The sequence below is a fragment of the Peromyscus eremicus genome, chromosome 18 (genome assembly GCF_949786415.1).
Source record: "Peromyscus eremicus chromosome 18, PerEre_H2_v1, whole genome shotgun sequence".
Classification (NCBI taxonomy): domain Eukaryota; kingdom Metazoa; phylum Chordata; class Mammalia; order Rodentia; family Cricetidae; genus Peromyscus; species Peromyscus eremicus.
The window spans coordinates 1,232,320-1,246,438 of record NC_081434.1 but is presented as its reverse complement, the minus strand read 5'-3'; the positions used below and the strand labels follow the sequence as shown (position 1 = coordinate 1,246,438).

The 14,119-nt window shown below is 47.5% G+C and overlaps 1 protein-coding gene across 1 annotated transcript; it reads right to left on the bottom strand.

The window, feature by feature from the left end:
- Positions 1–4: 4 nt before the first annotated feature.
- Positions 5–2,939, bottom strand: Tmt1b (thiol methyltransferase 1B). The gene is made up of 2 exons (XM_059245251.1): positions 1,871–2,939; positions 5–681 (listed from the first exon to the last, which is right to left on the bottom strand). The coding sequence occupies exons 1-2, from the start codon at positions 2,366–2,368 to the stop codon at positions 445–447; spliced, it is 735 nt and encodes a 244-aa protein (XP_059101234.1). The 5' UTR covers positions 2,369–2,939; the 3' UTR covers positions 5–444.
- Between the last annotated feature and the right edge of the window lie 11,180 nt (positions 2,940–14,119).

The following is a 14,119-nucleotide window of genomic DNA, read 5'->3' as shown; positions in this document are numbered from 1 at the left end:
TTTATTGAGTGCTGTTCTCTCATCCTGAGGGTTTGGCTTGTCTCTGTCCCTCTGAAGCTCAGGACAGAATGGGCATTAGGGAGGGAGGCTGAGGCAGTCTGGCAGGTCTGGCAGGGAGTACGTGCATTGGCTTGTGACTAGTTCCAAGGGGCACATGGGTGTCGTCTCAGAACAGCAGTGAGAACTTCACCATGGGGACAAAGGGAGAACAGGGGTCCTAGAAGGTGGGTGGGCAAAGTCCAGGGCTTTGCAGTTGACAGTATGGCACTGTATAGTTTTATACCTCTGGAGGAAGCAGGGAGGAAGGAAGCCTTACTGTGGAAGAGGGACTGAGGCTGCTGGTCACCTCAGCAGCTGGTGCTGAGGAGGTTCTCTCATTCTTTACCTCACCGGGGTGGCTCTGACTACAGGCAGGGAGGGAGCAGATGGGCTCCTGGGGGAGGGTTATTTCACAGCTTTTCCCATGATGTGGGGCCCAACAGGTAACCACTTGAAGGGAGGGGGCTGCCATTCCATTTGGACATTAAAGAACCCTGCCTTCTCAAGGTCCTTCCAGGTCTCTCTGGTGAGGTGGCAGCCATCCCCGATGTGTTTCCAGGTGGGCTCAAAAACTCGCTGCCACAGGAAGCCCCAGCTTCCCCGAGGCTCAGCCACGTGCTCCCAGAAGAACAGCAGTCCTCCCTGGGAGGGAGGAAGGAGGGAGTTAAGGTCACTTATCTACTCCATGTTGCTCTTTTGGTCTCATGCCCCCTTCCTTCTCTCAGACCCAGCTTGTCAGATCTCTCTGAAGAGCTTCTGGCCTGAGAGTGTAAGGAACAAAGCGAGCTCCTGCCCTCCTCACAGGGCATGTAAGGAGCTTCTGGTAACTGGGCGGCCATGACTGGTGAGAGAGATCTTCACAGACGACTACAAGGACCGTAAGGTGGGGAACAGGAGACACAGAGTTCTTCCAGGCGTGGGACCCTCCAGCACTGTGACACGACACTTGTTGTCTACCATGTTCACGCTCAAGAACTTTGTGATTAAGTTACGAAAAGGCACCCCAAAAAAGCCTCGCTGTATTTTAAACACATTTACAGTTTTGTGTTGGGTCACTTTCATAGCTAACCAGGCTGTGGGTTAGACATACCTGCTACATAGAGACGCGATCCCAGCCTTTCCTGAGACTCTGGTGTCCAGCACAACCAGGAAACCCCAGGGTTCTGGCTACTGCAGGGCTTCCTCAAGTGCCCCGCCCCACCCCGCCCCTCTCCTGTCCTCTTCCCAGGGGTTTCATTCACTCCCTTACTGAATTACCACTAAAAGGTCGTACTGGCCATAGCTCTTTTTTTCCAGGCCACATCATGTCCTGACTTTCTAACGACCGGTGTGGCTTCTCCGCATGGATGTCTTAGCAGATCCTGAGACCCAAGCCGTTCAGAACAGTTTTGCCATTCCAGCAAGTGGCCATTTCATCCACACCCCCTTCTGTGGTGCGAGCCAGAAACTTTGGAAATTGCCCTAGATTCCTTTCTTTCCACACCCAGCTCAACCTCTCAGAGACCATACTCCCCCTGACATTTCTACTCAAAACCTTTTGTTCCCCCACCTCCTCCGCAGCATAACGCTTCATTTTAAACCTCACCGTCTTCTGTGTCTTCATAGCTCCCTCCCCACTGCACTGAGCACACTCCCCTGTGTTTCCTAATAGCATCCTATTGTCCCACACAGATCGGCGAGAACAGGCCTGAGGTCCTAGACCACAGGCCATTCTGATGGCGTATTCTACATCAGCTTCCCTGGATTCCCCATCCGGCCGGGGTCCTGAGTGCCGGAGCTGCCAAGGCCAGACTCACCTGCCCCAGGCCCACACCCTTGCTACTTTGCTCACCGGCTTCAGGACTCTCTGGATTTCCTGCAGGACCTTTTTGGGGCTCTGTACAGAACACAGCACCAGGGTGCAGACCACCACGTCCATGGAGCTGTCCGCCAGCTGTTTCATGTCCTCTCCATAAGCCACGATGAAGCGCTCGTACTGGAGGTGCCTGTTCTCAGCCATGCTCTTTGTGAGGAACTTCTCGAAGTTGGGGTTTGGGTCCACGCAGGTGACCTTGCAGTCAGCCGGGTAGAACTGGAAGTTAGCACCGGTGCCACAGCCCAGCTCCAGCAGGGCCACTTTCCCGGAGGTCCCCTTAAGATCACTTATCTGGCTAAACAGTTCCCGTTTCTTGCCTTCCATCTTTTTGTTGGAGCTTTTTGTTAACTTGGCCATCAAGTAGGGGAAGTAGGTTTTGCACATGGGCTGCCAGTAGCCCAGCAGAGCTAGCAGGTGCAGCGGAAGTGTGAGGAGCAGCACCAGCAGCTGCAGGAACGGGACCAGCACATCCATGATGCCCGCTCTAGCTGGTGCGTCCCGGGACACTGGCTTTTTGCCTCTGCCTGGTCTGGTAGATATAAGTTTCCCGTCCTCCCATGGCAGGACTTTGCTCCCTGACTCCTGCCTGGTAATCCTCTTTCCTGGGTGGAGCGTGTGTATGAAATTCTTCCAGTAGCATGGGTCACACTGCCCCACAGGCTCTCAGAAGTTTTATGTGGGTGAAGGACCATGGCAGTGCCTATGTCACCGTGTGATGGGCAGATGAATAGCATTGAGCATGCTGACTTACCTCAGAGGAGGGGAGGAAGGGGGTCTGGGGACCTGTTTCAGATCATGGCCTCACAGAGACCAAAGGCTGGAGGCAAAGCTGACTCATTGTTTTCAGGTCTGTCCAGGTTGTGCAACCCAGAAATTCTGTTTGGATTCCCCTACCACACCCCCTCGGATTTTACAACCAGCAGCATGCCTTTGCCCTAAATGGTGGCCAAGCGTCATGCCTGTAAGCCCCTCAAGGCACTCAGGTGGCCAGGGCCCTCCCCTGAGGACCCCAACGGCCACAATGGCCGTCCCCTGTCCCTCTAGACATGGGAGGCCAAGCTCTGGATTCGAAAACCTACCAATCCCTGGGCTCACCCCAAGCTCAAGACTTAAAATCCCACCAGTCCCCACCCTGGAAAGCTCCGTCCCCAAGAAACTGCATAAACCCCATCTCCTGCCTGTTCTCCGGTTCTCCGCTGCTTCTTGCCAGAGCAGAGGCCACCACCCTCCCTGGTTCTTCCCTCCTGGGTTTTTCTTGTGTGACTCTGCGGTATTCCTTGGCTCCTGACTACCAGGCTTCCTTCCCCTTCAGAGCTGTAACTCTTCCGCTGGGCAAGTCTTTTCCCTCAGAGCTCTAACACAATGTACAGGGTTAGGCCCGATTGGTCATGAGAAGGAGGGAGGTTACGGGTCAGAAGAAAGGCTCTGGGATTGGAAACATTCCTCAGCAGGAGAGCACTGGCCTGCTGTGCTCGAGGCTCTGCACTGAAAGAGGGCACTTAGAATAGTAAAACAAACCTTTATTATATTTATGCATATATATACATGCATATATATTATATTCATATATGTATGTACATAGGTATGTATGTATGATGTGTTTGTATGTATGCTCTTGAGTGTGTGTGCATGCTGTGGTACAGTTCTGGAGGTCAGTTGGTAACTCCTTGTGGACAGTCTCAAGGGCCGCACAGCAATGGCGCCGTGACCAGGTTCTTTCTCTCTTTATCTTTTTTGTTGTTGTGTTGGGCTGGGGTGGGGGTTGCTAGGCAAGGGCTCCACCGCTGAGCTATAAACTCAGTCCCAAACCAAGTGGTTTAAAATGTATTGATATAAATATTGGAGGTGGGTGGGGCTCAGTGGGTAGAGGGCTCATTTGGTATGCAGGAGGCTCCGTTCCTAGAACTGAAGAAACCAGGTGACACATGCCTCTCATCCTAGAGCTTGGGAAGGAGGCAGGAGGATCAGGAGTTCAAAGTCAGCCTTGTCCAGGTAGTGAGTTCCAGTCCAGTCTAGGTTACATGAGGCCCCCACCCATCTCTCTCTCTCTCTCACACACACATACTCAATAAGTATCGGATATCTTGCGTCTTAGTTAGGGTTTCTATTGCTGTGAAGAGACACCATTCTCATGAAGGAGAATCATTTAATTGGGATGCTTATATTTTCAGAGATTTAGTCCGTTATCATCATTGTGTGACATGGTGGTGTGCAGGCAGACATGGTGCTGGAGCAGGAGCTGAGAGTCCTTACATCTTGACTCACAGGCATCAGGAAGTGGTCTGAGATACTGGGCATGGCTTGAGCATATATGAGACCTCAAAACCCACCCCCACAGTGACACACTTCCTCCAACAAGGCCAAATCTACTCCAACAAAGCCACACCTCCTAATGGTGGCACTCCCTGTGAGCTTATGGGGGTCAATTACATTTAAACCACCACATCTTGCAAGTTTATTCTTATTTCACTGTCTTTTAATTTATATGTGTATGTATATATATATAATTGAAAATAGAGTCTTCTCTCATACAACACATCCCAACCACAGTTTCCCCTCCATCCGTCCCTCCCAGCTCCCCCTATCATCTCCCCTCTTCCCTGGATCCACTCCCTTTCTATCTCCCATCAGAAAAGAGCAGACCTCCAAGAGACAACAACCAAATGTGACAAAATACAATAAGGCAAGGCAACAGCCCTCTGAACAAGGCTGGACAAGGCAACCCAGCAGGAGGAAAAGAGTCCCAAGAGAAGGCAAAACAAGTCAGAGACACATCCACTCCCAAAGTTAGGAGACTCACAAGAACACCAAGCTAACAGCCACAACATTTACGCAGAGCACCTATGCAGACCCCGTTTCTCTGTGTAGCCCTGGCTGTCCTGGAACTTACTCTGTAGACCAGGCTGGCCTCGAACTCAGAGATCTGCCTGCCTCTGCCTCCTGAGTGCTGGGATTAAAGGCGTGCACCACCATGCCTGGCTTTATCATCTTTTTGTTGTTTATTAGAAATCTCTGTTATTTGTTTCGTATAATTGATTGTTGCTTCATTTATTATCACTATTGATTTCTGTATACCTATTTTTATGAGGTCACCTTACTAAATTCTCTCTCTCTGATTCAGAGTTTCTCTGTGTTGTCCTGGCTGTGCTGGAATTCCTTCTGTAGACCAGGCTGGCCTTGAACTCAGAGTTTCACCTGCCTCTGCTTCCCGAGTGCTGGGATTAAAAGTCTGCACCACTATGCTGGGCTACAAAGACTATTTTTAAAGATAGTCTTACAATAACAGCAAAATCAAGAGAGAGAGAGAGAGAATTTCCTGTTTAGATCTGCCCCACAGATGCACAGCCTCTACCAAGAGCTCAATGGCTACATCATGCCTGGAGGACAGCACTTCACAGCTACACCCCAAACATCATGTCAGTCATTTCACCTGGTGGACAACACTTCACAACCAACTACACCCCAAACATTGCATCATTTCACCTGGAGGACAGCACTTCACAACCAACTACACCCCAAACATTGTGTCATTTCACCTGGAGGACAGCACTTCACATCCTGAACATCATGTCAGTCATTTCACCTGGAGGACAGCACTTCACAGCTACACCCCAAACATCAAACATCTTCTCTTTCTCTTTCTCAAACTTTACTTTTTATTACGTTTTTAAAATAAAAAATTTAATATCGCATGTTGTGTGCTTGTGTCCGCGCGCGCACATGCACATGCACACGCCAAGGTTCACGTGTGGAGGTCAGAGGACAGCTTGTTGGGGGTCAGCTTTTTTCTTCTGCCGTGTGGTTCTGGGTGTCGAACACAGGTTGTCAGTTTTTTGGTGGCAGGAACCTCTCCTGGCTGAGTCATCTCACCAGCCCACTTTGCCTTTTTAAAGGAGGTGTAATTAAATAAAACAAATTAAATAAAACTCATACGCGGTATTGGTCTGAGGCCGTGGCTCAGTTGTAGACTGCTTAGTTAGAATGCACGAGACCCTGTGCTTTAGCCCCAGTCCTGCTTAAACTGTGTACAGTGTAGCACACGCTTATAGCCCAACACTCGTAATGGTGACAGGACTCATGTTTTCTTTTCCCCCCAGTTCCGCCTGTGTGAGCTACCCCTAAGCCCTGTCAGCTCTGCTTCCTGACTTGGTAAGATCACACACTTCTTTCATCTCTGTTGATCTGGCGTGACCTTGCCAGACCCTCTCCTGGCTGGCACACTGTGTCTCTTGTCTCGTGACTGACTTCACTGCCACCCTCTCTTCTATCCACTCTCTAGTGAATTCCCACGGTCTTCAACACAAGGCCTGAGCTCCTTGGTGCTGCTCATAGAGCCACGCATGTGATGGCCTCTGCTCATGCCTCCTGCTACGGCCTCTTGCTGTTCAGATGGAAACATCCCTCAGTTCCTCATACTCTCGCTCCTTTTAGCTTTGGGGTTCAAGTAAAATCTAGTCAAGATTAGGCAGGCTAGGGTCTGCAGGAGCTGGACCTCCTAGATGGAATGGTGGGAGAGGTCCGGTCAGTGAGCACAGGTCAGGCCAGAAATCTTGTAAGGCAGGTGTGGACTTGGGGCGGGGACTGGGGCTGGGCTCTCAACTTGGAGGGTCAGAGATCGGTGAGCACCAGGAATGGGGCAAGGTTTAGGACCAGGGTAAAGGTCAGGGTCTGTAAACAGCTAGAGCAAAAACCGTTCCTGCAATTCAAGGCAATACTTGCACATTTCAAAAGTGTGGATGTTAAACTGCTCTGCACTAGATTTTAAGTTTCCTCTAGTCATAAGGACACTCACAGGGAGCATGCGGAAGAGTGACTGAAGAGTGTATGGCTCCCAGAACCCTGTGGGCTTCTTGTGTTAAATACATTTGTGCGCAGTGTGTGACTCCTGTCTGCTGACCTTTTGTGTTCTAAGATGATGTTTTATTATTCCCAGAAAAAATAATTGAAGCCACCAGGTATGAGTTACAGCACAATGTGCATGTGTTAGAATATGCTATAACCCCATTTTCTGTTGTCAGAGAGAGAGTATTGGAGTTTGCACCCATGGCTTGGAAGCCCCAAGAGACCTACAATCCCTAACCAGCTCAGCCAAAGATTCCTCAATGCAACGACATTACAGTTAGTATCCTGCAAAGAATAGAGTACAGTTTTTAACATTAGGAATGATACAGGATTTCTGGAGCACACCTTTGATCCTAGCACTCAGGAGGCAAAGGCAGGTAGATCTCTGAGTTTGAGGCCAGCCTGGTCTACAAAGTGAGATCAAGGACAGCCAAGGCTACACAGAGAAAAACCAGAAACAAAAAAGGGAATGACACGTGGTTTCTTAATATAAAACTAAGTTTTATTGATTTGGGTGAAAAATTAATCCACGCTATGATGCCGTGTGCTTGCTTCTCAGGTGGCTTGGTCTGCGTCAAATGTGGAACTGGAGATAGCTCCTCCCTTGTTAGGATCTGATGAAAGCTGAACAGACAAAGTTCTGGTATGATTGGCCAAAATCTGGAGCTTGAACATGGTGAAACCCCCTCTCTATAAAACACCCGGATGTGGAAGGGCTCCTTGGCAGAGAGGCAGAGAATGAGTTATGTAGAGAAGGCCATAACTTCTGGTCTCATTTTGAAGTGCTCTGTAAAGGTTCCCCGGGCCAGACAAGAGAGGAGCAGTGTGAGGGGATAACTTGCTCCAGGCCTGAAACAGGAAGCAGGACACCAACTGGGGGTGGGGTGGGGGACGGGCACACTTCCCCATGAGTTTGGTAGGAGGATCCAGCATCGAACCATTGAGCTGAAACTATCCTGGCAGGAAAGAATGAGCCTAATTTACCTGAATTCTAACTCTTTTCCTCTTATAGGGGAGCAGAGAACTCCCCAGCGAGGAAGCAAGGAGAGGCCATGAGAAGGATGGCCTGGGCCTGTGTTCAGGAAGGGCCTCAAGTAACTCTGCTGATATTAACAGAGGCACATTATCCTTGCATTTTGTATTAGTTATTTTTCTCATTGTGACAAAATGTCCATCAAAAACAGCTTAGGGAAGGATTAGTTCTGGCTCACAGTCTAAGAACGAAGGGATTCAGGGCCTTATGAGGGAAGGCATGGTACTTGAAGCAGGAGGCAGCTGGTCACATGGTGTCCACCATCAGGAAGCAGAGATGAAGGCTGGTGTTCAACACCCTCTTCCTCCTTTTCCCCAGCCCATGGGATGATGTCACCCACACTCAGGGTGGCTCTTCCTTCTTTAGTTAAACTTTTCTGGAAAACTTTCCCACAGACATGTTAGAGATGTGTTTCAACAGATCTTAAATCCAACAAAGCTGATAATGAAGATTAACCATCACATATATATCAGCTGTATTAAACATTTTGGCTGGGTGTGGTGGCTCCCACCTTAAACTCTCAACCCCGGGCTGCAGAGGCCAGCCTGATCTACAGAGAGAGTTCCAGGCTAGCCTGGGCTAAAGAATGAGACCTTATCTCAAAAAACAAAACAAATTTTGCTTGGGGAGCTGGAGAGATGGCTCAGTAGAGGATTCCAGTTTGGTTCCCAGTGTGCACACAGGGCAGCTCACAACCATCTGTAACTCCACGGGATCCAACACTCTCTTCTGGTCTCTGTGGGCATCTGCACACATGTGGCATTCACCCACCCATGCACTCCCCCCAACACGTACACATACAATAAGAACATTTAAGAGGCAGGTGGATCTCAGTGAGTTTGAGGTCAGCCTGGTCTATGTAGCTAATACCAGGCCAGCCAGGGTTACATAGTGAGACCCTGTCTAAAAATTTGTTTAAGCAAAAATATTTGTTTTTGGTTGGTTGGCAATAAACATCAAAAGTACAACACTCCTGAGGGACCCCTTGCTGCCATTTCTTCATTTTAAATATGTCTACAGCATGAAAAAAAGAAGATATTTAGTTCTCTACCTCTCCAGCGTCCGATTGGCCTGCCCGCTACAAGCAGCTTATGGATGGAACGTGAATCAGCTGTGGCAGTTTCCAGTGTTGCCCACAATTCTGCGCGTTCTGAAACAAAACTGTGTGCCCCCTTTCAAGACAGGCGTACACTACATTGACACAGTGAGCAACACACTCAGGCACCAATTCACCAACAGCACAAGAGGCCCTCACCTCGCCCTGTGCTGACCCACTCCACTCTAGCCTGGCGACTCTGACCTCGTGAAGGGGCTGCTGCACTTCCCTGCCGTTGGTACCCTGGCTCTGGGGAGATAGATAGGGACATTCTAAGGCTTCTTAGCTCGGGGTCTGATGGAGGCTGACTGAATCCTCGGAAACTTTTAGGGTTCTCTGTCTCTCTAATTCGTGATGTAAATTTTGCTGTGTAAAGAAAGGTATACAACATATGGTATGTGATACATCTAGATAGTAAAACGGCTACTGTACTGAAGCAAGCTGGCATGCCCATCATTCCACATGGTTTCTCAGTTTGGAGTCACAAGAGTGGCTAAAATCTATTCATTTGAATACAGTGTATTATAACTATAGTCTTCATGTTGCATATTGGATCTCTAGACTAGTAGAACTTGCCTGCTACTTTGTAGCCTTTGACCTACTATCCCTGTTTCTTCCTCCTAATCCACTGGGGTAACCACTATTTAAAGTTTTGAGGGCTGAATGTGGTGTTGCATGCCTTTAATCCCAGCACTTGGGAGGCAGAGGCAGAAGAATCTCTGAGTTCAAGGATGGTCTGGTCTACATAGTAAGCTCCAGGAAAGCCGGGACTACAAAGAGAGGCCCTGTGTTTTTTTTTTTGTTTTTGTTTTTGTTTTTGTTTTTAAATAAAAGTTTTGAGAGTCCAGTGTTGGTAGTGAACTTGGGTGGCAAAGGCAGGTGGATTTCTATGAGTTTGTGGTTAGCTTGGTGTCTTTGTTAGAGATACCATGATCATGGCAACTTTCATAAAGAAAACATTTAATTGAAGGGGCTCACTTACAGTATTAGAGGTTCAGCCCATTACCATCATAATGAGGAGCATGATGGTGTGCAGGCAGAGGTGGTGTTGGAGCTAAGAGTGCTACATCTTGCAGGCAATAGGAAGTTGACTCACTCATTGGGTGGTATCCTGAGCATAGGAAAACTCAAAGCCCACCCCCACAGTAATGCACTTCTTCCAACAAGGCTATATGCACTCCAACAAAGTCACACCTCCTAATAGTACCCCTGCCTATGAGATTATGGGGGCTAATTACACCCAAACTACCACATTTTGTTCCCTGGCCCCCATAAGCTTGTAACAATTTCATAATGCAAAATGCATTTGGTCCAACTTCAAAAGTCCCCATAGTCTATCACAGTCACAACTGTTTAAAAGTCCAAAGTTCAAAGTCTCTTCTGAGATTCATGCAATCTCTTAATTGTAATCCCCTGTAAAAATAAAAATCAAAAAGCAGATCACATACTTCCAACATATAAAGGTACAGGATATACATTACCATTCCAAAATTCAGGGAAGGGAGAATAGCAAGGAATACTGGACCAAAGCAAGACTGAAAACCAGCTGGGCAAACTCCAAACTCTGCATCTCTCGGTCTGATGTCAAAACGCTCTCCATATCTCTAACTTCATTCAGCACTGTTGATGGCAATCCACTTCTTTCTCTTAGGCTGGTTCCACTGCCTGTTAGCAGCTCTCCTCAGCAGGTATCCCATGGCTCTGGCATCTCTAACATCTTGGGTTCTCTAAGGCAATCCAGGCTTCAACTTTACAGCTTCACTCACTGGCCTCTCTACTAGGCCTCCATTCAGGGGCACCCCTGACACATGCCTGGCCTCAGTGGCTTTACTCCATAACTTCTTTTTTTCTATCCATAACTCTAAAGCCAGAACCATGTGGCTGAGGCTGCCAAGTTCTGCTGCTTGCTGGGGCTGGAACACAACCCCCTCATTCAATGACATCTTCACCAGCTTTCTGTCTTTCACTGCCTAAGCTTGGCTGTCCTGAAACTTGCTCTATAGAACTCAGAGATCTGTCTGCCTCTGCCTTCCAAGTGCTGGGATTAAAGGCAGGCACCACCACATCTGGCTCTAAACTTTTCTTTAGCTACTTTTCACAATTTGGAAACTTAGCCAGGTGGGATCTTGCCCTGAGGTGACCACTCTCTTTATTCCATTTCTTAATCGTTTATCTTCTTGAACACAGGATTTCACTCCATTCCACTTCCTGGTGCTCTTTTTCTACTCAAAATTTACTTTTTGTAATTTACCATGCTCAGCTTGGTCCTTTTCATTATAAAACTTCATTAGAGTTACCACTAATAACCACAGAAAGAGTCTATACTAGGCTGTTTTGAGATTTCCTCTGTTAATGGAATTAATCCAAAACTCTTCACTTTAGTCTCAGGCAGACTCTTTGGACAAGGGCAAAAGGCAACCACTTTCTTCACCAAAATATCACAAGAATGATCTCTAGACAACATACTAAAATTCTTCTCCACTGAAACCTCTTGAGTGAGCCCCCCACAGTTCAAATAACTCTTAGTACCTCTGTCTTCCAAGCTTCTACTATTATGACCCATTAAGCAGTTTTTAAAGCATTCTGCTGCTTTCATAACCCAAAGTACCAAAGTCCAAAAATCTCCAGACAAACACATGGTCAGGCCTATCACAGCAATAACCCATTCCCAGTACCAACTTCTGTCTTAGGGTTTTTATTGCTGTGAAGAGACCCTATGACCCCGTGGCAACTCTTATAAAGAAAACATTTAAATTGGGTGGCTTGCTTATAGTTTCAGAGGTTCAGTCCATTATCATGACAGGAAGCATGGCAGTGTGCAGGCAGAGGTGGTGCTGGAGCTGAGAGTGCTACATCTTTCAGGCAACAGAAGTTGAGTGACTCACTGGGCGGTATTCTGAGCATAGGAAACCTCAAAGCCTACCCTCAGAGTGACACACTTCCTCCATCAAGGTCATATCCACTCCAACAAAGCCACATCTCCTAATAGTGCCACTTTCTATGAGGTTATGGGGGCCAATTACATTCAAACTATCAAACTTGGTTTATATAGCAAGTTCTAGGCAGGTTAGGGCTACAAACAAACAAACAATGTGTGTGTGTGTGTGTGCATTTCTGCAGATGGCTGTGTTGAGGATGGGTCGGTATTGGGTATTGTCTTCTATCACTAACTCTTCATGTTATTTTTTGAGGCAGTGTCTCTCACTGTTAGGGTGCCTGGTTATTGATCTCCAGGGATTTGCCTATTCTCTCCCTTTCTGTGATGAGTTATTGGTGCCTACACCCAGCTTTTACATGGGAGCTGGAGACCCAAGTTCAGGCTTTCATGCTTAGGCAGTAGGCACCTTACTGACTGAGTCATTCCCCCAGTCCCTGTTTTATTCTCTATCCCTGTGAAAAAAGTTTTTGATTCCACACAGAAGTGAGGCCATGCAGTATTTTAATATATATATATATATATATATATATATATATATATATATATATATATAATTTGTTATTTGTTATTTGTTTTTTGAGACAGGGTCTCTCTACACAGCTCTGGCTGTCCTGGAACTCACCATGTAGACCAGGCTAGTCTCAGACTCACAGATGAGGAAAGACAGACAACAAATACAGCAGCAGCTGCAGCCGCGAGAACAAACAGCAGCAGCAAAACCTGGTTTCTAGAGATGTCAGTTACATTATTTAACACGCCTAGTTTCCAACGAGAAATTTAAAGAGGTGCGAAGAAACAGAATAGTGTAGATCCTACAGGAGGCTTGGCAGAGGGATGCTTCCCTGCCTCTGCTTCCCAAGTGCTGGGATTAAAGGCGTGTGCCACCACCATGCCCAGCTAGTATTTTTATCTTATGTAACCTATTTCACTTACATGATGTCTTCTGATCCTATCCATGGTGTGTCAAACGGGGGTGGGTAATATAATATCTTACTGTACTGTATATATGCATTGCAGTTTCATTATCTATTTGCTGGTTAATGGACACTTGTTTTCATTCCCTGAAAAATGCTGCCGTGAAGATGGGAACCACCTCCTTCCCTTCAGGCACTACCCAGAAGTTAGATTGCTAGGCCCTTCCGTAGTTCAATTTTTAATCTCTTTGGGCAGTGTCTTTCTAGTTCCACAGCGGCTGCTCCGATATGCATTCTCATGTTGGGTTATTTCTCTCCCAGAGTCCCAGGGGACTAGTAAAGAAATGTGATTGAAACAGCAGAGCGGGCCGGAAGCACTTCCTGCATGGCGGAGTAAAACAAGAAGTCATTAGCAAAAATGGTCAACATCAAAGTTTCTCAGAACTCTAGCAATGAACCTAAGATGTCTCAACCCACAAAGTGATTCCCCTGCCTGTCTCCTAGAGCAATGGCTGAGTTGTAAGAGCAGCCAGTGTAGTGGTATTTAAGGAGTCTCATTTTCACCCTTTCCCACTTCCAGCCTCGAAACCTCAGACCCACTTTCAAACCAGCAGCTCCTGCAGGCGGTCAGCAGCTTCATGCTTCTTAAAGAGCCCATCCTCAGAGAAGGGTCTCTATTTGCCAATTGCTGGAACAGCCTCATTCACAGAGCTTGTGTTGATTTGGTTATCTCCAAAAGTCAGCGGTAATTTTAAAGTTGCCATTTTCCGGTGGTGCTGTTCATTGAAGCAAAAGATAGACTGGCCAAAGTTTATGGAGAAAATCTAGAGATGTCCGGAGGGGCCTTTTAGCAGCTCTGACTCAGTCCTGGGAATCTTGTGGCGGCACACGTATACAGTTGTGCATCGCTCACCTTCTGGCCAAGGTGCTGCTCCAGCAGGAAGTGGATTCTAGGTCAGAGGTCTAGCCTGCTAGTGCACTTAAGGCAGCAGGTACAGCACCCTCAGCAAAGGGTGGGGCATCCACCAGGAAGGTCCGAGATCTAAGGAAATCCCTGTTTTGTTATTTGACTGCGAAGCTAGCCAGAGGCTTTAGCGGTCGTACACGGCAAAGGATAGAGACTTCAAAATCAGTCGAGGAAAGACAGACAACAAATACAGCAGCAGCTGCAGCCGCGAAAACAAACAGCAGCAGCAAAACCTGGTTTCTAGAGATGTCAGTTACATTATTTAACACGCCTAGTTTCCAACGAGAAATTTAAAGAGGTGCGAAGAAACAGAATAGTGTAGATCCTACAGAAGGCTTGGCAGAGGGATGCTTCCCTGCACAAACCCAGATGGTGGAGCTACTAGAAAGATATTATTACCTCAAAATTCTCATTTCCTGGTTTTAGTAATCTGAC

What these genes read in the sequence shown, in the direction of transcription:
- Tmt1b (XM_059245251.1), bottom strand. Translation starts at nt 2,368, where the DNA reads ATGGATGTGCTGGTCCCGTTCCTGCAGCTGCTGGTGCTGCTCCTCACA. An exon ending in TCCAGAGAGTCCTGAAGCCG is followed by an intron (nt 682 to 1,870) that starts GTGAGCAAAGTA and finishes CCTCCCTCCCAG; the next exon opens with GGAGGACTGCTGTTCTTCTG.